Source organism: Erigeron canadensis, chromosome 2, assembly GCF_010389155.1.
Source record: "Erigeron canadensis isolate Cc75 chromosome 2, C_canadensis_v1, whole genome shotgun sequence".
NCBI lineage: Eukaryota > Viridiplantae > Streptophyta > Magnoliopsida > Asterales > Asteraceae > Erigeron > Erigeron canadensis.
This window is the reverse complement of record NC_057762.1, coordinates 11,117,369-11,143,006: the sequence shown is the minus strand read 5'-3', so window position 1 is coordinate 11,143,006 and position 25,638 is coordinate 11,117,369. Positions and strand designations below refer to the sequence as shown.

General features: G+C 34.7%; 3 protein-coding genes across 3 annotated transcripts; 1 reads left to right on the top strand and 2 right to left on the bottom strand.

The window, feature by feature from the left end:
- Nucleotides 1-324: 324 nt before the first annotated feature.
- Nucleotides 325-1,912, bottom strand: LOC122587698 (zinc finger MYM-type protein 1-like). Its single transcript, XM_043759863.1, has 3 exons — nt 1,723-1,912; nt 1,411-1,638; nt 325-1,322 (listed from the first exon to the last, which is right to left on the bottom strand). Exons 1-3 carry the CDS (start codon nt 1,910-1,912, stop codon nt 325-327), a joined length of 1,416 nt encoding a protein of 471 aa, XP_043615798.1.
- A 180-nt stretch (nt 1,913-2,092) lies between these two features.
- LOC122587697 lies at nt 2,093-2,521 on the bottom strand. Its single transcript, XM_043759862.1, has one exon. It carries the CDS (start codon nt 2,519-2,521, stop codon nt 2,093-2,095), a length of 429 nt encoding a protein of 142 aa, XP_043615797.1.
- Nucleotides 2,522-14,004: 11,483 nt separating this feature from the next.
- Nucleotides 14,005-25,264, top strand: LOC122587696. Its single transcript, XM_043759861.1, has 8 exons — nt 14,005-14,830; nt 14,950-15,069; nt 15,713-16,851; nt 18,217-18,904; nt 19,625-20,771; nt 20,872-23,345; nt 23,789-23,905; nt 24,046-25,264. Exons 1-8 carry the CDS (start codon nt 14,005-14,007, stop codon nt 25,170-25,172), a joined length of 7,638 nt encoding a protein of 2,545 aa, XP_043615796.1. The 3' UTR covers nt 25,173-25,264.
- Nucleotides 25,265-25,638: the final 374 nt, after the last annotated feature.

Below are 25,638 nucleotides of genomic sequence, written 5' to 3'. Positions count from 1 at the left end.
ATATCATCTAAGATTTCATTCTCGATCGCTATCATCGCCAATCCGCTTAGTCTTTCTTGACCCATGGTAGATCTTAAGTAAGATTTCAGTAACTTTAGTTTCGAAAAACTCCTTTCTGCAGATGCCACTGTTACTGGAATAGTTAACAATATTCTGTAAGCAATGCTTGCATTGGGAAAATAATCAAGTTCTTTCAAATGCTGCAAAACATCAACGGGGCTGCTAAATTGACTAAAGTCAAATGACTTCAACTCCATATAAAGTTCATCAGCATCAACATCCGATCTTTCTACAAACTTGAGTGCATTTTCAAGATACTAGTTATCAGGTCAAAGAGAGGCCTGGCCCGTAAGCTGACAACTTAAGATCTTTATCATCGATTCCCCGTAAGTTATGTGGAAATAAAAAGCCAAATAATTTCTCATATTCCTTGAATTGTTCAAATCTTGTTTCAAGAGAACCAATGGCTTTATCAACAATATATAAGAAATAATTGACTTTAAAGTTCTCTTCTCCTGTAAATAAAACTTCTTGGCTACTTGAACTCTCATCAAATTTCCTTTTCCTTTGGATCGCGCGCTTTTGATGAAATACCGGATTAATACCCATTTCAATAGCAATCTCCTTAGCTTCATCAATTGCTTTAAAAAAACTCGTTTCTCTATAATCTTTGAAATACCCGATCAATTTGTTTATTTCTTCAATTGCAGTATCAAGATGCATATCCATTAATTGTAACTTCTTACTCATAACATTCACCTGGTTTAATACTTGATACCATATGACTATTGATACCAAAAACTCAAAGTCACAAAGTTCTTTTTCTGCTAACGAGTTTGCTTCATCTGCAATTCCAGGATCAGTACCTTTTTCTCCAACTTCAAGTAAGGCTTCCCGTACATCAATAAGTTGCATTCTAATAGCCTTAACACTTTCAACACGACTTTCCCAACGAGTTTGTGACAATGACTTAAGACTCCAAGCTTTGACATTATCTTTCAAAATTTGCCACCTCTTAGTAGAATTTGAAAAGATAGTGTAAATACGTTGGATATGTCCAAAAAAACTTTTTCCTTTAGGAGTGGTGTTAGCCATATCACATAATGTAAGATTAACAGAATGACAACCACAAGGAGTGTAGAATGCTCTAGGATTTATATCTAAAAATCTCTTTTGCACTCCTTGGTGTTTTCCTTTCATGTTTGCCCCATTGTCATAACCTTGTCCACGCATATCATCAATATCAAGACCAAGAGACTTTAACTCTTCTAATGTAATATCAAACAGTCCTTTTCCAGTAGTATCATTAACATTCAAAAATCCTAGAAAAGACTCCTCAATAGACAATAGTAACGGAATTAGATGAGAAATTTAAATACCTTACTATTATAGTCATCTGTTCTTGGTGACTTGAATCGGGAGTGCAGTCAAGTATGAGTGAGTAATACTTTGCTTCCTTTATCTTCTTGATAATTTCTTTTTTAATTTCTTCTCCAAGCAGAAGTACTATCTCGTTTTGGATGTTGTGTCCAAGATAATGCACATGAAGTTTATCTCTTAAGATCTTCCGCATATGCTCTTTGATAACCGGATCAAACTCTTCCAATATTACAATTCCACCCAGGAAATTTCCATTACCTTTGCATACAAAATATATAAAGTTGAATTAGTTAAAAAATAAGTATTTGATAGAGGTAGAAAAAATAAATAAACTATAATTACCTTTTTGATACAACTTTTCTTGGCTTCCACGAAATGCTAAATTATGTTTAGCAAGATACTTCACTAGTGCAAAAATTCTCAGAAGGACTTGTTTCCAGTAATCTCTTTCTTTCTTGAACGGCTCGTATTGAACTTGATCGATTGTTTTATTCAACTTCAATCTTTTACGCATATCGAACCATTTAGTCATATTTGTGAGATGATCTAGGGATACTTCATGTTTTCAGAGAGAAGTGAAACCATGATGCCAATCTGCATATCGTTCATTAGCCAAAGCACCTCGCAAAGCCCCTGTTTTAAACACTTTCCAACAAAAACAAAATACTCTATTTAGCTCTTTTGAATAAATGAGCCACTCTCTATCACACTTCTACATATTTGATAAAGTTCTTGTATATAAAGCAGTGGAAAATCGTCTACCAAGTGCATCATAAGGACCATACACAATACTAGTATCTCTGTTTGGACCTTTCTCGACCAAAAGTTTTATCTGATCAGAATTTAATCCTTCCCACCTTCCTGGATCAAATATATCAATTGGGTTATGCTCTACATGTTCTTCATTTACATTAGGCTCGACATACTCTTCTTCATTTGCTTGCTCTTCTGCCTTCTCTTCATTTATATTAGCCTCAACATGATCTTCTTGTTCAACATCTTCAATGTTAGTCTCAACGTGTTCTTCAACAGGTTGTCTATGGATAAATTTATCTAGAGCACCGGCTTGTGACTTTCTCATTTCTTCATCAAGTTTTCTCTTTTTACGTTTTTGACTACCAGATGGTGCTTTAGGAGGCATAATTTCTAAAAATCAAATTCAAATTTGAACCGCTTAATAATTTGTGATTAATCTAAATTCTAAAATTAACAATCAAATATTAAAATTAAATGAAATAATACCAAAAACATTAATAAAACTTTTATACGTTCAAAACTGCAAAATTAATAAATTATGATTTATAAACAACAAATCATATTATTGTATTGCTCAATTGATACTCATAATACCATTGATATAATATTATATTTGTTGTTAATCGTATAAAAAATTAAACCATTTCTTTTATATTAATTAATAAATAATAAACATTGATAAGGTTATAATTATTATCTCCATAAAATTAATTAATGAAAAAAGAAAGCATTACCTGTAACTTGAAACAAAGTGGGGACAAAAAAAAGGATGTGATCACTGAGCACCGCTCGAGATTGAGATGACTGCGTAGAAAATTTTTTTTCCTTTAAAAGCCGGTATAAAACTTTTATTATATATATATAACTTAAAAAAAAAAAAAAATCGGGCCCCCTAAAAAAACGGGCCTCGGCCCGTCGCCCACTTTATCCACCCCAAAAGCCGGCCCTAAGTCTTTGGTATCAAAAGTTGTTGCATTTTAATTGGAAAGACATAACTTATATTTGTGAATTTTTTTAATCTTAGTATCCATATTTAGATTTAATTTTTTCCAAATTTATATTCCCACGCATAAAGTAGGATAATCATGGGTAACCTAAACGCAATACTGAAAGGCGACCCCATAGTCAATGTTATCAGTGTTTTGGGTAGCGCAAGCCCAAAATCTGAAGATTCGGAGGAAATCTACTGCCCTAACTCACTGACGGATTTAAGGATTCGTATTGGAGTAGGCAATATCGTTTTAATACGTCTATACGGTGTTCAAGCCCACACTCACTATATTTACACTTTTTTTTTTCAAAAACTGAAAAAATAAAAACACTAGTATTTTTCTTTAGAGGGTATGCAAGTGCATACCCATACTTTTATATATATTTTTTATATTTTATACAATGGTAGGTATCCCCCACCATCACAAGATCGGGAAAAAACTTGTTGCCTTTAGATACATTGCAATAAAACCCCGTTGTGACTTAGGTTTGTACGAATACCCTATAACCAACCCGTTATGACTTAGGTTTTAACAGATAGTTACCGTTATGAGATGGGGTGAATTGATTGTTCATCTTTTGTTTTTGTGCATAGTTGCGAAGATGTTTGACATATGATTAGCGTATGGTGTAATTTTGCCCATCAATCATATTCTTGTCTAAAGATTTGGTGCATGAATTTGTGAAGATGGGAAAACACGAAGAGTCTAAAAGGAATGAATGATATCATTACATTGTTGGTGCATTTACAGAGTTAGGAATGACAAAAGATTTGATAACAAAGATGCTTGTCTACTTAGAATTTTCCAAAAAGTTAAAGAGCGTTTAGTTGGAGAAAATACTCATTGTTTTTCATTCTTGTTTTCTAATAAAGCATGGAAAACAAAAAACACGATAAAATCATAGTTTTTAAAAAAAAATGTCATGAAAACATAAAACATTATTTTTCACTTGTCAATGGAAAATTAAAAAACATTTTTTTAAATTGTTTTCCACCTTTATTTTTTCATTTTTTAAATTTTAGAATTCTAGATCCACCCACACCACCAAATAGATTATAACATGTCATAATTTCTAGTTTCAACGTGTTTTCAAAATTTTATTTGTTTTTTTACAGATAAGAAATTTTTTCTATTTTTAAAAAATTAAAAATGAAAACGTAGGCTACAATTCAGAACTAAACACGCCCTCATGTCACTTGCTTTCTTGTGGTATGGTGCTAGATGAAGATATAACCCTATCTAGGAGAATGGTATAAAATTGATACTCGTTATATTATATATATATATATATTGTTGTCGGTGCTTTTAATTTTTATGAATTTATGTCCATTCGATTAGATTGATACGTGATCTCAGTCATATAAAAATTTCCTTTTAAATAAGAAGGTCAGTTAGCAAATAATAAAAACATGGGCTTTTAAATCGGAAGATTAGTTAACTGATAATAAATACATGGGCTTTTAATAAAAACATGGATAAAAAGCTAGCCTATCAACTATAACCCTATATTTCAGCACAAACTCTTCTATTTATATTCAGGGTTATTTTAACAAATAATGAAAGTTGGGGTAAATTACTTTTACCCAACACTACGAACTAATGAGAAAAAATAGGTTCTGGGTTGTGTGGGAAATGATGAGGATAAAGATGATGGGATGGAATGTGGTGGTGATGATAATTTGATGGAGGGTTTTGAATGGAAAAATATAAAAATAAATGAAGAACCGGTAATCAAATGGATGGTGTCAATCAAATGCCACCGTCTTCATCTTTTTCATATCATTCTATCTCCATATTACTGCTGCTAATGATGACGACACTATGTGTGAAGTTATGTCACACGAGGCTCATTCACACATGCACTTGGTATTCAACATGACAAATTTTTTTGAATTGGAGTATAATGTGATATGTATTACAATTTTTTTTTCTTAATGTGAATACTCCGTAGTGATTAATTTGTTTTTTGAAAGGTCCGTTGTGATCAATTGATAGATATGACTTTCATTCATTTAATTTTATTATTATTACTAACTAATAAGCCTTGGTTTAACCCAGATATTTTTAATAAAACTTTTGTTAATATTCACTTGATCTTTGTGTAAATCATATAGACTTGATGATGATTAATGGGTTACCGTTATTATTTTTACGAGACAAACCATCTTTTATATTTTTTGAAAAACTTATACTTTATTATATACAGATTAGAAAGACAAATTTTTAAATTTAAAATATTAAGGTTAAAAAATAAATGATAAATATTAAAAAAAAAACAAATCTAAAATACAAGAACATCATTTGTGTTACAAGTCATGATGATTATTGTTTTAAAGATATATATAAATCATTTAGAGATATATTTTGGTATGTAAACGGCCACATTCGTGTGTTTCAATTTTGTATTTTTCTTTTTCTTGAGTTAGTAATACTTGTAATATGTCTTCAATTTTTTCATTGGGTTCATCGAATTCTATATTCCAACTGCTCGTCCTTTTTGATGTGAATATAATGATATTTAGAATTTTAAATGTTCTTTGGTGTGTTAATAATGTTATCAAAAATCAGGTTGGATTTCAATTTGTGAATGGGGATCGGGTATCGGGTTAGTTTTGAGCAATATTTTGATCCCTATAAGGTACCCTATGGGTATGGGGTCAGGTTCGAGTTCAAGTAGGGTACTATCCGCCCCGAACATGTCTCATGCCATTCCTACATATGATTATTTCTTTTTTTATTTTTATATCAATCCTGACTCTTAAATTTAATTATCAATAAATGTAAATAAACAAAAAATGTATTTAATTAAGTGTAACCCGAGTAAGTATTATTCTAGTTGTAATTGTTGTAGGCTCACATATTATATATACTTATTGTTGCCGGTTAGTGCTTATCAAATTGAATCCTAACCATTGGATGTTTACAACTTTTAACCTTGAACGTATAAATTAGTCCTTTTTATAAGGAAGTTTGTTGATAAATTTTTAAGCATGTGCTTTTATCTTCACGATATTACTCCGTAATATATCTTATCATTTAAGTGTTATACAAGAGCTACCTAACTCTAGCTAAAAATTAGTAAAATTTTGAATTTAAATAAATTAGTCTCCGCCATCTTATCTTATCTTTTACAAACAAACTTCATATAAATTTGATCAATTGATCTACATAAATATTTACTAAAAACACAATTTTACGACTTCAAAGATAAAAGTTGATATCAAATCTTTTTTAAGATAAAGATATATAGGCTAATGTTTAGTTGGTTAAGAGGATTAATCATTATTATTATTATTATTATTATTATTATTATTATTATTATACAAAATATAAATATATATAACCGATGGTTCTTGTAACATTCCAACTAGGGCGGAACAATTAGATGTACAGAAAGTCGAGTATTCAAAACAAATGATTATAAATAACATTCACTATAGCTTTATTTGATAAAAAATATTTACAAATGTACAAGAATGTGAACCAATTTCCAAGTACAAATGCGTCCACCATACTTGGATACTAAGTTCACGAAACAAATAACAAGCACATGAAATAGTATACTACAATGATCAAGGCGGATTCAATTGCTCATCACAAGGTTTGATCTTAGACTCCAAAGTGCAATGCAAACAATCATGATGCATATAATTCCTCAAAGCTTATGCTAATTCCTGAAAAGCATGAAGAAAAAGTGTCAACTACGAAAACGTAGTTGGTGAGTGCATAGGTTTTTAAGTAAATCTCGTTGCATAACAATTTTAAACACTTAGAAAACATATTATTAGATATTAACATACCCAAACCATATGTACGGAAAAATTCTCATCTCCAAATATCAAGTTTTCCAAATACCATAATGTCATTTCAACACTTAGAAAAATCCATGGTAATTGTAAAGTTATCATTTGTCAAATCATCTTGAGAGAAAAATATATCCAACGATTAATCATATATCATATCAAAACCATTCGGTCAACAAGATTTCAATATCGCCAATTTCAACAACTTTCAAGGTTCCATATGAGGTCCAATACCCAAACCGTATGTTCAACTCATAATATCCAAACATAATAATATCACTTACATTTAGCCAAATGCATAATTTGATGAGTAAATGTTTGAGCCACTACTAAAACCATTTCATGTCCCAACCAACATAATATTTCATTTCATAGCGCTGTCAATCAAGTGCTTTAACCATAATTGGGTTGTGCCATGGAGACGACCAATCAAATTTAAAGTAGCTTAGAGCACCGCTCGGGTCGGACTGGAAGTGAAGGTCGTCACGAAGGCAACTAACATTCCACCGTTACCTATTTTAGTGGGTGAGTGGACGACTCATAGTTGCGGAACCCCTTTAACTACAGGCCTCCCCTTGGCCCTTTCGGAGTTAATAGTAGTGTACCGAAGTGAAACAGTTTGACATAACTCAAGCTCATCATATAACATATATCACATTGAACATGCAACATAATTCCCATATCATAATCATTCTTCCAAATATCATTTCATAAAGAAACAATTTTATTTATCATGTTTTTCACCCCGAAAGTAAAACACATAAAAGAGTTTGAAAAGGGGCTATGACTCACCTTGATATGCAGAGCATTATATATACTTATCCAAAATGGGTACTTCCCATCTATTGCTTCCTTGATCATATATTCCATCATGGTCCTCATCCATATTTCAAAGCCAAGACTATCCCTACGAGATGACTAATATACATAAATTCCTATCTTAAACCATTACTTAGAAATGCCGTCTTCATTAAGTCGTCATCAATTATGGGATCCAAGTGTATTGCTAATATTCGTATCTTTTTGGTTGTAGAGATTGATGGTGTAAAAGGTCACTTTCATTACATGCGTAGTTATAAGTTGTTACATTTTCGGTAACTTGGCTTCATTTGTGGTTTTAGTTGGCATCTTAGGTTATCATATAGAAATGCCATATTAAGTTATGTTATCCTTATTCATCATTTGATGTGTAAACGATTTTAGCACGAATTAGCATCTGTGATATCAATATATAGCTTGGTTAACATAATTACTTATGTCTATCTCACTTAATTATCTTTGTTTTATTTTGATTAAACTTATTTTCAACTCAGATATTTCTCGATTTGTATTACGATTACTTGGTTCATGAAATTCGTTTAAGTGTTATGGGCCATTAACAATTGGGCCTAAATGTGATGGGTTTTTAAGTGACTTGGGCTTAATTTAGTTATTGGGCTTAAATTAGTTGTTAGGCTTAACCTTATTTGGGCCATATGCTTGATAGGTTATATGGGTTGTTGGGCCAGGTGGGCCTATTGATTTATGGTTATATGGGTTGGTTATTTGGGCCGGGTTAGCCCATTATGGTTCTTAGTTCATTACATAGCCCATTATACCATTTATAAGATTACTTGCAAATTTTCTGTTTTATACTTTATTTTTATAAAATGTTGGCTAATGTTTAGTGAGGGAAACCAATTATTTGGAGGTTCCTGATTTTTGTACAATAATCCATATGTGTCTTATAACTTGGTAAATTCTGTCTTAATTTTTAAGTAATATTTACTAGCTCAAAATATTTTTAGAAGTGAAAATGGTCAAAACAGTCACTGTTTTGCATACCCAAATCTTTTATAAAAGTTCTTTGGGTCATGCTCTTAATAAAAATTCCATGATTTTATTTTAAGTTTAGGACATATTGAAATTACTTTCCACTAAGTAACACCTCCTGGAGCCTTTTGGTTTAGGAGAGAAAAATTGTTAAAGTTCACAAAATATTCAGACAAAATTACAGTTTTGACCAGTTTCAGTAGAAAAATCATATCTTTTGTTTGGTTCAGTATTTTTGAGGAATTCCAGTTGGTGGTTAAATGTAACTCGTTTCTCTACAACTTTTATTTTGAACGTTTTGCTTGAAAATGCCCTCACATGCCCAGTTTAGCCGTTCCAAGATAGAAAGTGGTTTCTGTCAGATTCATTCTTGATCATATCAACTCACCAATGACCTTTCTTGCTTAATTAACACTTTAATTTATCTCTTACAAGATCAGCACTCATTTTTGTAACATCTCAATATTTTAAGGTAATAGAAAATTAACCCTTTTTGTAGTTTTGACATTAAATTAATTTCCTAGTATTTTGTTTTGAGTTAAGGAGTTAATTTAGTTGAAACTTTAGTGGCTAGTGGGTATTTTACCCATAAAATTTTGTAAAGGACGTGGCTACCAAGGAAGTAAGCCAGCCAACTTGAATTATGATTCATGTTTTTCCACTCACTCAATTCAACCCACTTCTCACTAGCTCATCTCTCAAATTCTTTAAATCCATGCAATAGAAACTCAAATTAAGAATCTTAATATTGAAACAACATCAATAACCATCTCCAATTGTACAAGAAATTGAAAGTTGGGGTTTTGTTTAGAGGTGGAGGTGGTGGTGGTGGCCAATTGTACAAGAAATTGAAAAGGAATTCTAACTTTGAAAATCCTAACTCTTGTTTCTAATTCTTGAGGTAATGATTTTTCCATAACCCTAGTTCTATTTTGTTATTGAAATTAGGATTCTTAGCCGTAGAATTGGAGTTTTTTGTTATTGGAGATTTTTCAAGTAAAACCCTAACTAAATGGGATTGATAAATGATAATTTGATTGAAAGAATTGTTGTTAATGAAAATTCCCCCTTGGTAAGAATATTACATTTTTTGGTGTTTGGCTAGTGATTATGAAATAAAGCTCTATATTGAGAATTTGGAATTTTGTTGGAAAAGTGTTAAGTAGCCAAATACCATAACCTTACAATTTGTTCTATTTTTCTTCAGTTGAGTTTGGTAGTTGAGTTTGGTCCTTACAATTTTGTATTACTTTTACATCAAAACTTACTGATTACAAAAGATTTCAAATCATCCATTATCATTTACATACTGATCTTACACAAAAACATGTTTGGTTAACTAGATTCTTGCAAAAACGTTTCTTAATCATCCTAAAAACAACATGCATGTAAAGATCTTGTATTTTCTCAACATGCAATGCATTATTTAGTTACACAACACATATTTACTGATGATAAGGCTTAAAAACATCAATGGATCAATGAAAATATCATAGGTAAAGAGGTATTGAAATCGGTTTCAAGATATCAACCTTAAATGATGAAAACCTTGACATATATGGCCGTTTGAGGGCTATTGATGCTTTCTATCCATGCTCCCATTGATTATAGCTTAACCCCATACAAGATTATTGTTAGTTATTGTTTGTTTGATGATTAAATCTTGAGTTTATGGGTTGTTCTTGGCCCATATTTGCTGCTGCCGATCAGTCCCCTTAAAGGGCTGATTTCGTATGGTTATTGCCTCCAAATCACCTCCAAGCTTTCACCATACATGACTCTAGGTGATAGGTGATCCATATGACTTATTATTACATTAGATTAGTTAGATTTAAGCTTCATTTTGCCCTGTTTGAATTGAAAAAGAGAAGAAAAGGTGCAGAAAAATTTAAGAGAGTTAGAGAGAGTTTTTGGAGTTGTGTGTGTTTTGCTTGGGAAAAATGAGAGTTGTGAGCCTTCCCAAGGCCACATTCACGTGATGAGGGAGCAAGAAAGGAGGTGAGGGCTGGTTTATTGGCTTGTAGGAGTGGTGGATTGATATCCATTGACTAGGAGGGGTGGTGTGTGGTGATGAGTTTGAATTTGGTTCCTAACTTGGTCTAGGTTCACAATATGTGTTGTTTTTGAACAAGTTATGTGTTAGTGGTTTGGTTATGCTATATTGTTGATTGTATAAGTATTAGATGTGCAAACATATGTGTGTATATATGTATGTATTCGTGTATGTTTATATATACATGTGCATACAATTTGTGTTTATATATTAGACATATATATATTCACTTATTATTATTCAAACTCACTTTTATGTACATAATAGCTTATCATTATATTTTAAGATTGTCATTATATCTTAATGCTCAAATGTACTTTAATTAGCTTGGTGTTTGAATTGTTGAACATTTATAAAAAAAGTTTGGTTGTTATCACAACTTGTGAGTTTTGTACAATTATTTTTATAACTTAATTTCTCGAAATAAAGTTTTTGGTTTGTTGACATTTCATCAAGTTCAAATAGAACTAATTCATAGCTTGAGATTGTCATGAATGACTTTAGTTATTGGTTATGGCATTTCTAAGGCATTTCACTGTACTAGAGGTCAATTATCACTATGCCTTAAATCTCTAGATGGTCAATTCTCTTAATAAACTTCTAGGGATAGATACCTAGATAATTATAATTAAGTTGTCCTAATCGCAAATTGAGAGTTGTTACAGTTCTGAATAATACAAATATGGTGAAAAAGTCATTAATAGGATACAGTCAACCATAGATATATATTCGTTCCTTTCGTTGATATGGATTTTGGTATAACATGATTACCATTTCTCTATGATATACTTTTTATATATATGTTTTATTCAGTGTATAATAGTAATCCGAGCAATGCACGTGTATTTTACTGTTCTATAATTATTGAGAGATTGTGGATAATTCATACGGTTCAACATGAGTTTAGAAAGAGTCTTGAGTTGACCGAATCAAGTGGGAACATGGGATAATGATGGCTGAAAAGTTGGAGTCGGTTACTACAAAAGGGTGTACATGAGTTTAATTTTGTATGTGTTTATATTTTTTGTTTCACTATACAAGACTATGTAAATTTTACTTTTTTTTAACTCTCAATATCAATTGCAGTATGAGTCCTTTTTTGTTCACTTTTTACATACATTGTTTTGGAACGGACAAAGTGAAATATTATTAATGAAAAATGACCATCTAGCAAACTAAACACTTCCTGAGTCTTTGACTGCTAAGATTGCAAAAGGATTAGGGAAAAAAAAACCCAACCACGGAGGCCAAAAAACCGATTTTCACTCCGTGGTGTTTGTGATGCAATCTCAAACAAGACCTGGGGCTACAAACCAACAGCAAACGGGGACAAGCAAGAACAACACCTAAATCAACCAGACACGTATTTCTTCAGGAGCTAAAAGAAGACATGAAGCACCCACCATAAATTTAGTCCAGACCCAAAGGATTAACCTGCCAACTATCCCATCGAGTAGCATTCTTCTTATCACGACTGTATCCTCAAAAAAGAAACCGAGATCAAAGAATTAAAAACATCTTCACTTGACTCCGTTGAATATGTATGGATAGTGTAGTTTTAAGTCTTCCAAATGAGCCACCACCAACATATTAAAACAGCTTGTAACCTGTAACGGGTTCTGCATGAGATCTTCAGCTCCGAAAACCAAACCAAGAGGTCCTCAGAGGCTGGTCTGGAAGTTTGAGTTGGGTCCATGTGCTAATAAAAGTTCTGGTGTCTTTACATACTCACCTATATAAATTGCTAAGTAGTTTTTTTCTTATCAGGTTTGTGTACGAGACAACCTGCCTCGAAGCCAACATATTGCCATTGCTACCTATAAATATTTGGCTTAAGTATTAGTAATAAGACTCCACTAAAAGTATGTAAGTAATCTAAAAATAGATTTCGGGTTTATTAATGGGGATCGGATACCGAGTTAATTTTGAGCAATATTTTATACCGATAAGGTACCCGATAGATATAGAGTCACGTTCAAGTAGTATTTTCCTTATGAGGTTTGTGTACGAGACTACCCGCCCTAAGCCAACGTATTGCCATTGCTACCTGTAATTATTTGCCTTTATGTATGTCAAATCTTAATTTAAGTATTAGTAATAAAACTCCACTAAAAATATGTAATTAAACTAAAAAATACTTAATTTAGTGTAACCCGAGCAACTCACGGGTATTGTTCTAGTTGGTGGTGTGTCTGATAATAAAATTAAGTTTTCAAAGAAAATCATAATACGTCATAGTACATTAATCTAAGTTGCTTTGACAAGCTCAGTGCAGTTTAATTGTTTAAAAGTCGTAAAGACCAATTATATTAAGTAGCACAATAATGTAATGTGTTTTGACGCAAGTCAAATGCGACGTACTTTTACTCTTTCAACTTCCAATCACCAAATCCTGAGTAGTATATTAGACTACTCAGTCCAAACCACAATATATTACGTTGAGACGCATCTCACTAATATTAACCAATTCATATATCACACACATATGTAACTATATATATATATATATATACTACCTATATAAACAAACTACTCCCTCCCCCATTTAACTCTCTATCTTTGAATTACCTAATATACCCTCTACATTTAAACTAACTTTACACACCTTATCCCTGAAATTCTGAAATTACCCTTAATAAAAAAACCCACAATTACCTAATACCCTTATTACTATAAAATCCCATTAACTCTAAAATTATTGTTGAAGGTATTGCTACGGATAAGAAAAAACATCTTAATTGTCATAGATTATATTACAAAATGTTTAAACAATAATTATCTTTTTATAACTCACGAAATTACGAACCAATTATGTCCTTTGTATATTCGTATTAAATTTTAATCTTTGACTATTTTTTTTTAATTGCCTTGGTCTCCTCCCCTACAATTGTAAGTGATTATTTTTCATGGTTAGTGTTTGCACTTCATTATTTTTTGCACCTAATCCGCGACTAATGTTTAGAATGATATATACGGTTAGATCTTGTATTGACGCATCTCATGAAAGTAAACTGAACGCTATAAACCGTTACGGTGTCTAAAGCGTTATAGACCGTCGCCACTGCAACGCGCGGGCACCACTCTAGTATATATATATATATACACATATGATTCATTCATAATTCATGTTTGAAACGCAACCTTTTTTAATAATGGCGACCAATATATAACACCATTTCTCACAACATTTCTTTCTAAGTACCAAAATATGAACTCAAAGTTACTTAAACTATACTTCCAGCTCATATATATTTCTGTAACATCAGTGACAACTTTAACAGCACTTTATGCCAGGCCCGGATGCAATGATACATGTGGAAACATGCGGATTCCATACCCTTTTGGAATCGGTCAAGGTTGTTATCACAACGAATGGTATGCTGTTGATTGCAGGTCATCAACAGCATACCTTTCGGCGATAAACAACCTGGAAATCTTTGCTTTAAATTTAGAAAACCAAACCGTGACAGTTAATGTTTTCATGACTTCTGACTGTCAAAACACAGTTAGAAACAGTAGTCAGATTTTGAGTGTAGATTTACGAGGAAGCCCGTTTTTGTTTTCTCAAGAACATAACAGGTTTACCGTTGAAGGGTGTGGGAATGCAGTTATTATGGAGCAGGGGAATCTGCTTACTGGGTGCTCAACTATATGTCAAAACGGAATGGTTAATTTAACAAACAATTGTTATGGGATAAATTGTTGTCAAACCACGTTACCGTACTATCTTGAGACATATAGTGTGAATAATTCAGGGTTGCAAAGGCAGAGTGCTGACGGGGCTTGTGGGTCTGCGTTTTTGGTTGATGAACGATGGTCTGCTGCCAGACGGTCTTCTGGACAGTCTGCGGTGGTGGACTCATATGTTCCAATTTCACTTAGGTGGAGACTAACAGAAGGAGATATTAGTGGGACTAATTGTTCATCTAGAGGAGAGGATCTTCTTTTGGGTAATGGTACTAGTGTTGGATCATACAAATGTAGCTGTTCACCAGTTCAAGAAGGAACCCCGTATTTAAGTAATGGATGTCAACGTAAGCTATCTTTTCATCACTCCAATGTTTTTTAATTTGTTAACTATGCTATTGTTTTCGTTTATGTCATTTTTTTTAAAAGTTAAGGTGTTGTTAATTGTTGTGTTTTTGGTTTTTAGTTGTTGCAGCATGCAATAATTGTACCGGGGAATGCAAGTCAAATAGAGGGAATATCACTTGCGTTCCATATCCGTTCACTGTAACAAGAAGCAAATCATCAACGTTGGCTGTTATCCTAGGTAAACTTACAAACCATTATATAACTTTGTTGTTAAGTAACCCTGATTGCTTCTCAGCTTCAATCTGTGAATTTTTTATATTTCAAGTGAACCAAATAGTCGGAATGGGTTTATGTTCTATCTCGAATGCGTCAAAGAGTTGACCCAAAAGATGTATACGAATGAAACAGGTCAAATGAGTTGAACGAGTCAAATGCTTGAACAAGTTGTTTAGAAGGTTAGGTTAGTTTTGTAATGAAGGGTTGATACAGTTGTTGTAATCTTGTCTGGAACAATAATTATCTGTAAACTGAAGAAACATGGATAAATAATGCTTTTATGAGTCTGCCCAACCCATGGGGTGCAATTGGACCCTTTTGACAAAAAATCTCATAGTGATACTAGTGTAATTTAGTATATATTTCATATAAATTTGATTTGAAAGATCTGATGTTATCCAAAAGCCTTGATAATTTTGATTATGAACCCACTCGACAATTATTCTGGTTCGGACCCTGGTCTAACCTGGCCCAAAACATTTAAACTATTACTACAAATTTATCTATTCTAATGGCGCTTGAACCCATTATCTGACATTCTCATTTTGCCACCTCTAGTTTTTAAGTTTAGATCTCATTTTTCTCATATATTGCCTTTTGTGCAGGTGTTAGCATAAGCATTGGGCTACTGATTCTTTCAGCATCTACATTTGCTCTTTACCAACTAATCCAAAAGACAAAAGACAATAGACGAAAGCAAAGGTTTTTCAGGCGTAATGGTGGTCTACTCTTAAAGCAGCAAGAATCAGCTAATGATGATGGTTTAGTTGATAAAACCACACTCTTCACAGCCAAAGAGTTGGAAAAAGCAACTGATCACTTCAATGAGAACAGGATACTTGGCCGAGGAGGTCAAGGAACAGTCTACAAAGGCATGTTGACTGATGGGAGAATAGTAGCAGTCAAAAAATCAAAGATAGTTGACGAAAGTCAATTAGAGCAGTTTATAAACGAGGTTGTCATTCTTTCACAAGTCAACCATAGAAACGTTGTCAAATTGTTGGGATGTTGCTTAGAAACCGAGGTTCCTCTTTTAGTATCTGAATTTGTTTCAAACGGGACATTATATGAACATATTCATGATGATAGTGACGACTTTCCTCTCACTCTAAACACACGCTTACGGATTTCTACAGAGATAGCAGGAGCCTTAGCCTATTTGCATTCGGCAACTTCTATTCCCATATACCACAGAGATATTAAATCCACCAACATACTTCTGGATGACAAATACCGAGCCAAAGTTTCTGATTTTGGAACTTCAAGATTTGTGTCAATCGATCAAACCCATTTGACCACTTTAGTTAAAGGGACATTCGGATACCTAGATCCAGAGTATTTTCAATCAAGTCAGTTTACTGAAAAGAGCGATGTTTACAGTTTTGGGGTTGTTTTGGTAGAACTTTTAACAGGAGAGAAACCTATATCTTTAACTAGATTTGGAGAACATAGAAGTTTGGCTACATACTTTATGATGACAATGGAAGAAAGCCAGGTAATGTCAATAATTGATTCAAGGATTATAAGTGAAGGTTCTCGGGGTGAGCTAATGGCAGTAGCAAACCTTGCAATGCAATGCTTGAACTTGAATGGAAAGAATAGGCCAACTATGAAAGAAGTAGCATCTGAGTTGGAACGTATTAGGACAAGTCACGTACCATCTACAATTCAAACCGATTATAGAAAGCCTAAGTACAATGCCGGAGAAGAAGAAATGATCATGTTCTCATTTGATGATTCAACACTATAAGGGATTTGTTAGATATCAAGAGTTTAACTTTTTAGCGCATCTGTTTTATGTTTTTGTATATATATATAAAATCAATTCGTTTACAAACTGATGTGACAATTTAATGTCAGAATGCTCCCACATTCCATAACTATTGACTTCCAGTCCTAATATACTAAACTGCAATGAATCGCACATTCCATATCCCATTCCATGTGACTTGTGCTCTTATGATAGTAACTTGCCATAAACTGCAATGCAAGCTAAACAAACATAGGGGATGGGTTATTTAAGAACGCTCTAAACCATTCGCACACATACACACATTATTAACTGTGAATCCTTATTCTTGTAGTTTAAGAGAAATGACAGTTGGGGCATGTCCGTTAAATTGTTATTAGCAGCAATGGTTTATTAATTTTGACTGAGAGAAACAATAGGCTCTTCAAGAAAAGGAAAGGATCTAAGGCTCGGCTAGTCAAAGGAAATCATAAGCTGTTCCTGACAGCTTGAGATCTTCCTCATTATCTTGCGAATGCGATACATAACATGTTCTAGACTTCTAGTTAATATAAGTAACTCTTGATGATATCTAGATAGGGAACTTGTTTTCTTTCTTTTTTTATTTTTCGTTTTTGCTTTGTAAAACATAAAAGTAAGTAAATGTAATCCTATCACTCAGATGGGATGCACCTTACCAAAAACAAAACAAAAAACGAATTTATTTTAGTGACTTTAATGGTGCATTCTTGAGTAAGTTTATAAAAAAAGAAATGAAATGAACATATGGAATAAAAAAAAAAAAAAACATCTTGCATTGTAATCATCTAAAAAATGGAGTGATTGTTTTTACACTAGATCCATTGAATCTTCCCATCATTTACTTGCAGACAATATATTTTCAAATCCTTTCCCATCCTAAATATTGACAAAGAAATGGTCGGCTAGGACACCTCTTTGGCTTACTCTTTACCTTTCTTTTTAAATTACTTCATAGAAACACTCTCGAATACAACCATCAGTGAACATAATTACAATCAAAGTATGATACTTTCTCCATCTCATATGCCCACGTTTGACTTTTTATTATCTATTTCTCAAGTTTTTTTCATTGAATTTTACCGTGAATATTTTTGTTTGAACACCTGATAACAAAGATATGTATCAAAGTTAAAAGAAAAAATCTTTAAAAGTCAATTACAATTTTAAAATGGGACAAAGGGAGTAATCACTAACTTTTATTCAAATATATTATGATCTTTATTATGATCACGCATGATTGAATCGGAAACTTCCTAACTAATGGCCACCAATATTTAACACCATTTTTCACAACCTTTGTTAGCTACAACTTCTACGTACAAAAAAATGCTCTTAAAGTTACATAAACTATATATCCAGCTCATATTCATTTCTATAACATCAGTGACAACAATAACAGCTCTTTACGCCAGGCCCGGATGCAATTATACATGTGGAAACACCCTGATTCCATACCCTTTTGGAATCGGCCCAGGTTGTTATTACAACGAATGGTACGCTGTTGATTGTAGGTTATCAGCACCATATCTTTCTGCAATAGAAAACCTGAAAATCTTTGCTTTCAATTTAGAAAACCAAACTGTGACGGTTAATATTTTTATGACTTCTGACTGTCAAAACACAGTTAGAAACAGTAGTCAGAATTTGAGTGTAGACTTACGAGGAAGCCCGTTTTTGTTTTCTCAAAAACATAACAGATTCACCGTTGAAGGGTGTGGGAATGCGGTTATTTTGGAGCAGGAGAATCTGCTTACTGGGTGTTCCACTATATGTCAAAACGGACCGGTTAATCTGACAAATAATTGTTATGGGATAAATTGTTGTCAAACCACGATACCGCACTATCTTGAGAGATATAGTGTCAATACTTCAGGGTTGCAAAGGCAGAGTGCTGATGGGGCTTGTGGGTCTGCATTTTTAGTTGATGAACAACTGTCTGCTGCTAGACGGTCTTCTGGGCAGTCTGCGGTGGTGGACTCATATGTTCCAATTTCACTTAGGTGGAGACTAACAAAAGGAGATATTAGTATCGAGACTAATTCTATATAGTAAATATTGTGTAGCTAATGTGATTGATATTTGCATTAAATACTAGGACAATTAGTATAGTTTCCAATTGTATCTCCTAATTCCTCTCCGTTAATTGAGGATTCCTCTTGTATATATATTATACACTTTATGTGAGCAATATACAAGTTTCAATCAACCTTTTATGGTATCCAGAGCCTAATATACACTCTCACGAGTCGATCCTTTCTTCTTTTTTTTTTCCTCTTACTCACCAATGGCCTCCTCAAACACAATCATCAACATCACCGCTGCAACTCACTTCAATATCAAACTCTCAGCCCAAAATTTTCCCGTCTGGAGACGTCATGTTCAATCCACCCTCATCGGCCTTGATCTTGAAGGCTTCATCACCGGTACTATTCCCTCACCGCCAAAGACAATCACTGAAAAAGACAAAGATAAAACCGTTTCCAAATCAAATCCCGACTATGCAACTTGGTTTCGACAAGACCAAGTCATCTTTAGTGCGCTTCTCGGCTCATGCTCAGACGAAATACAACCACTGATTGCCTCAGCAACTACTGCCAAAGATGCTTGGGACAGGTTATCGTCCTCATTTGCTAGCAAATCACGATCTCGCATCATATCTCTGAAGTCTAAACTTGCAAAGAACCCCAAGGGAGCCAGGCCCGTTGCTGATTTTTGAATGAAATGCACTCCATCGCCGATGAATTAGCCCTCGCTCAAAGCCCAGTTAGTGAGGAAGACCTTATGGTTCACATTCTAACCCAACTGGGTGATGAATACACTCCCATTGCGTCCGCACTAAAAGTCCGCGAGACACCAATTTCCTATCCGGAACTTCTTGATAAGCTTGTGGACTTTGAACGCTCCTTAAAGCCGGCTGATGAACCCGTTACTCCTATTATTGCTACCGCCAATGCAACCCAAAAACAACAATCCCGCCCTACCTATCGGTCTTCCTACGGTTCACAGCCTCGGAACCAGCGAAGCCAACAATCTAGTTCATTCCAGCGAGCTTCTCGTTCTAACAGTTCCACCAGATTCCAACGGGGTTCATCCTTCAACCGCAATGACCAATTTTGTAATTTTTGCGAAATTAATGGTCATGACACACCTGATTGCAGGAAACTTCAAAGATTTCTTAAAGAAAATCGAATCGTCTTCAACAATTCCAACCCTGTTGCTAATACCGCCACCACCAAATCGGGATCTCATATGTGGATGATGGACAGCGGTGCATCGCATCATCTCTCCTCCTCTCCTTCTGCACTTACTTCGGTCTCAGATTATGGTGGTCCCGATGAGGTTGTCCTTGGAAATGGTATGGGACTCTCTATCTCACATATTGGTTCTACTCAGTTTTCTACTAAAACCAAACCATTAACTTTACCTAATATTTTATGTGCTCCAAACTTGCGTACAAACTTAATATCCGTTGCAAAATTATGTCGCACTAATCAAGTCTCTGTTGAATTCTTTCCTTTTCATTTTTTTGTGAAGGATCTCAAAACGGGGGCGCCTATCATGCGGGGGGAGAACATCCATGATGTTTACTACTTGAACCAATTGTCGCAATTTCCACAAGTTAACACCACTACGTCCGTCTCACCTCTCCAATGGCATCATCGACTTGGACATCCGTGTTTTCGTACTTTTAAATTTCTTTGTAAAGACCTTGGTCTAAACTTTAAATCATTGTCGTATTCTACCTTACATTGTCCGTCATGTTCAATTAATAAATGTCACAAGTTGCCATTTGGATCAAACTCGTTTGTTGCCACAAAACCATTACAACTTCTCTATTCGGATGTATGGGGACCGGTTCAGCAGTCCATTGATGGGTTTAAATACTATGTTGTGTTTGTGGACTATTACTCTAGATATGTATGGCTTTATCCGCTAAAACAAAAATCCGATGTATCCACCATTTTTCCTCAATTTAAATCTCTTGTTGAGAAGTTTTTTTCAATCACAAATTATCTCCCTTTTTACTGACAATGGAGGCGAGTTCATTGGTCTTTTGCCTTTTCTCCAATCCATGGGGATTTCGCATTACACCACACCCCCGCATACCCCTGAACAAAACGGTATAGCCGAGCGTCGTCATCGTCACATTGTAGAAACAGGACTAGCCTTGCTTCACTATGCCGGGCTCCCGCTCTCCTTTTGGTCTCATGCATTCCAAACGGCGGTTTATCTTATCAACCGTCTCCCTACACCAAATCTCAACTCCAAAACACCATATCACATGCTTTATCGTGCATCACCCAATTACACCAAACTCAAAACATTTGGTTGTCTATGTTATCCGTGGCTCAAACCTTATGCCACATCCAAACTAGAACCTCGTTCTCAACCATGCATTTTCTTAGGATACTCTACATCCAAATCAGCTTACAAGTGTTTTGATTCCCGGACAAACCGTCTTTACCATTCTCGACATGTTGTCTTTGTTGAGGACAACTTTCCATTCAAACAAAAAAAATTCACTCTGCCTACTCCACGTGATTTCCCTTACAACAATTCTTGTCCACCATCTATGCATATACCCTTACCAAACTCCCCTCAAATTAATGCACCACCTTTGCATGCGTCTACTACACATGATTCCCAACAAAATGAACCAACATCACCTGTCCAAATTTCCACACCACACTCCCCTCCTAGTACGTCAACCCCATCTTCAATTTCTCACGCCACAGATGAACTTTCAACGACCCAACCTTCCGCTACACCCCTCTCAACCACCTCACAAACTCCATCTTCTCCTTCCAACTCTGTTTTACAATCCACGCACCCACCCTTACCTCCGAGACCTCGCAAACCCAATCCAAAGTATTACAATTCCCATTATGTTAATACCACCACTGTCCATCCCATTCCACCGTCCCTTGAACCAAAAACTTATCTTCAAGCATCTAAAGATCCATTATGGCGCAAGGCTATGGATGACGAATATAACGCCTTACTTCGAAATCAAACATGGGAACTTGTGGCTCCTTCTGCTCGCGAACCGATTGGTTGCAAATGGGTTTTTCGTATCAAACGTCGTTCTGATGGTAGCATTGATAAGTATAAGGCACGTCTCGTGGCCAAAGGATTCTTGCAAGAATATGGGAAGGACTATTTTGACACGTTTAGTCCGGTTACAAAACCCGTTACTATTCGTACGGTGCTCGCTATTGCCTTATCTAAGGATTGGCCGTTACGCCAACTGGACGTCAATAATGCGTTTTTGCATGGTCACTTGCACGAGGAGGTATACATGATACAGCCTCGAGGGTATGTTCACCCGCAATTCCCAAATCACGTGTGCAAATTACGTCGATCTCTATATGGTCTAAAACAAGCGCCACGGGCATGGTACATGGAACTCACCTCTTTCTTGACCGATTTTGGGTTCATTAAGTCTCATGCGGATGCCTCTCTGTTTATTTACAATCATGGTGATACAAAATGCTATTTTTTAGTTTACGTTGATGACATAATTCTGACAAGCAACAACAATAAGTTTTTGGATCATTTTGTGCCAAGTATTGCTTCTCGTTTTTCAGTAAAAGACTTGGGATATCCAAGTCAATTTTTGGGGGTAGAACTTATACCTACAACAAATGGGTTATTTTTATCTCAATCAAGGCACATACATGATTTATTATCTCTTCATCGCATGGATGGAGCCAAGTCAGTTAACACCCCACTATGCTCTTCACAAGTTCTCACACTTGAAGATGGTACTCCAAAAGTTGACTCGACACCATACCGTAAGCTTGTGGGTTCTCTTCAGTATCTTGCCTTTACACGTCCAGATATCTCTTTTGCAGTCAACAAACTTTCACAATTCATGCATCAACCAACCCAGACACACTGGCAAGCCCTTAAAAGATTGCTTCGCTACCTCAAAGGCACAATTTATCATGGACTGTTTCTAAAAAAGAGTTCCCCTTTCGAGCTCACTGCCTTCTCCGACTCAGATTGGGGAGGTGTCTCCACCGCTGGTCGCTCAACGACAGCCTATCTTATATATCTTGGTGGGAATATCATATCGTGGAAATCAGCACGACAAAAGTCAGTCTCACGATCTTCAACCGAAGCAGAATATAAAGCACTTGCAAATGCAGCCGCCGAGCTTGCGTGGGTTGAAAATCTTCTCAAAGACCTCGGTGTCTCTGTGAACGTACCACCTCGTCTTTTCTGTGACAATACAGGTGCAACTTACTTATGTGCTAATCCTGTGTATCACTCGCGCATGAAACATGTGGCCTTAGACTATCATTTTGTTCGGGAGAAAGTTGCTGCGGGCACATTACGGGTTCATCACATAAACTCCAAGGACCAACTTGCAGATGCTCTCACTAAACCGCTCTCTCGGGCTCCCTTTCTACAGTTACGGTCCAAGATTGGTGTTTCTGACGGAACCTCCATCTTGCGGGGGCGTATCGAGACTAATTCTATATAGTAAATATTGTGTAGCTAATGTGATTGATATTTGCATTAAATACTAGGACAATTAGTATAGTTTCCAATTGTATCTCCTAATTCCTCTCCGTTAATTGAGGATTCCTCTTGTATATATATTATACACTTTATGTGAGCAATATACAAGTTTCAATCAACCTTTTAATTAGCGGGGCTAATTGTTCGTCTAGAGGAGAGGATCTTCTTTTGGGTAATGGCACTAGTGTTGAATCTTACAAATGTAACTGTCCACCGTTCCAAGAAGGAAACCCGTATTTAAGTAATGGATGTCAACGTACGTAAGCTAGCTTTTCACCACTTCAATGTTTAATTTGGTTTACTCTACTATTGCTTTTTCTTATGCCATTTTTATATGTTAAGGTGTTGTTTATTGTGTGCTTTTCATTTCCAACTGTTGCAGAATGCAAATATTGTAACGGTAAATGCAACTTGAATGACGGGAATAACAGTTGCAGTCCAGTTTCACCTCGGTTAACTGTATATATAGACAAAGTATCAATGGTTGTAGCTATTCTAGGTAAATTACAAACCATTATATAAGTTTTTGTTCTCAGCTTCAATCTGAGCCGGGTTGGACCCATTATCTGACAACCTCATTTTGCCACTTTTAGCTTTAAAAATTAGATTTTAATTTTCTCATAATTGCCATTTGTGCAGCTCTTAACTTAATCATTGGGATAATTCTTATACCATATATATATTCACTTTACAAACTAATTCAAAAGACAAAAGACAAGAGACGAAAGCAAAGGTTTTTCAAGCGTAATGGTGGTCTACTCTATAAGCAGAAAGAATCAGCTGATGATAGTTTGGTTGATAAAACCACACTCTTCACCGCCAAAGAGTTGGAAAAAGCAACTGACTACTTCAATGAGAATAGAATACTTGGCCGAGGAGGTCAAGGAACAGTCTACAAAGGCATGTTGACTGATGGAAGGATAGTAGCAGTCAAGAAATCAAAGATAGTTGACGAAAGCCAATTAGAGCAATTTATAAACGAAGTTGTCATTCTTTCACAAGTCAACCATAGAAACGTTGTCAAACTGTTGGGATGTTGCTTAGAAACCGAGGTTCCTCTTTTAGTATCTGAATTTATTTCAAATGGGACATTATATCAACAAATTCATGATGATAGTAACGAGTTCCCTCTCACCCTAAACACACGCTTACGGATTTCTACAGAGATAGCAGGAGCCTTAGCCTATTTGCATTCGGCAACTTCTATTCCTATATACCACAGAGACATTAAATCCACCAATATACTGCTGGATAGCAAACAACGAGCCAAAGTTTCTGATTTTGGAACTTCAAGATTTGTGTCAATCGATCAAACCCATTTGACCACTTTAGTTAAAGGGACATTTGGCTACTTGGATCCAGAGTATTTTCAATCAGGCAAGTTTACTGAAAAGAGCGACGTTTATAGTTTTGGGGTTGTTTTGGTTGAGCTTTTAACAGGAGAGAAACCGATATCTGTAACTAGATTTGATGAACACAGAAGTTTGGTTACACACTTTAAGACGGCAATGGAAGAAGACCACTTGATGTCCATAACTGATTTAAGGATTATAAATGAAGGTTCTCGGGGTGAGCTAATGGCAGTAGCAAACCTTGCAATGCAATGCTTGAACTTGAATGGAAAGAACAGGCCAACTATGAAAGAAGTAGCATCTGAGTTGGAACGTGTTAGGACAAGTCACGTACCATCTGCAGTTCAAACGGATTATAGAAAGCCTAACTACAATGCTGGAGAAGAAGAAATGATCTTATTCTCATTTGATTAAACGTTTTCGTGCATTTGTTTTATGTTTTTGTAATATATATAGAACCGTTGAATTTACAAACTGATGTGAAAATTTCATGTATACACTCCATACCCATTGACTTCTTCTTTACATTGAAAATGACATTTTCAATCCTCAACTTAGCACGTTTTACACTTTTCTATCTCTAAACTGAAAAAGTTGTAAAAGAGTTCCTAAATTTTGCACTTTTTTTGTTCTTTGTCCCCGCAACCAACTGCGTTAGTTGTCAAGGTTGTCCATGTTCGTTAGTATTTTTTTCACTTTTGATGCTTCTCATTTTATTTTTCACTTTTGGTCATTTGGATCTAAATTAATACACTATTAACTATTTTATTTTATTTTATTTTGTTTAAAATTTCAATGGATATATTTTAGTAATATAAATATAAAAATTTTTGTAAATTGTCTCTCTTTTATGAACGGCGAAAAATTGTAAATTGTCTCT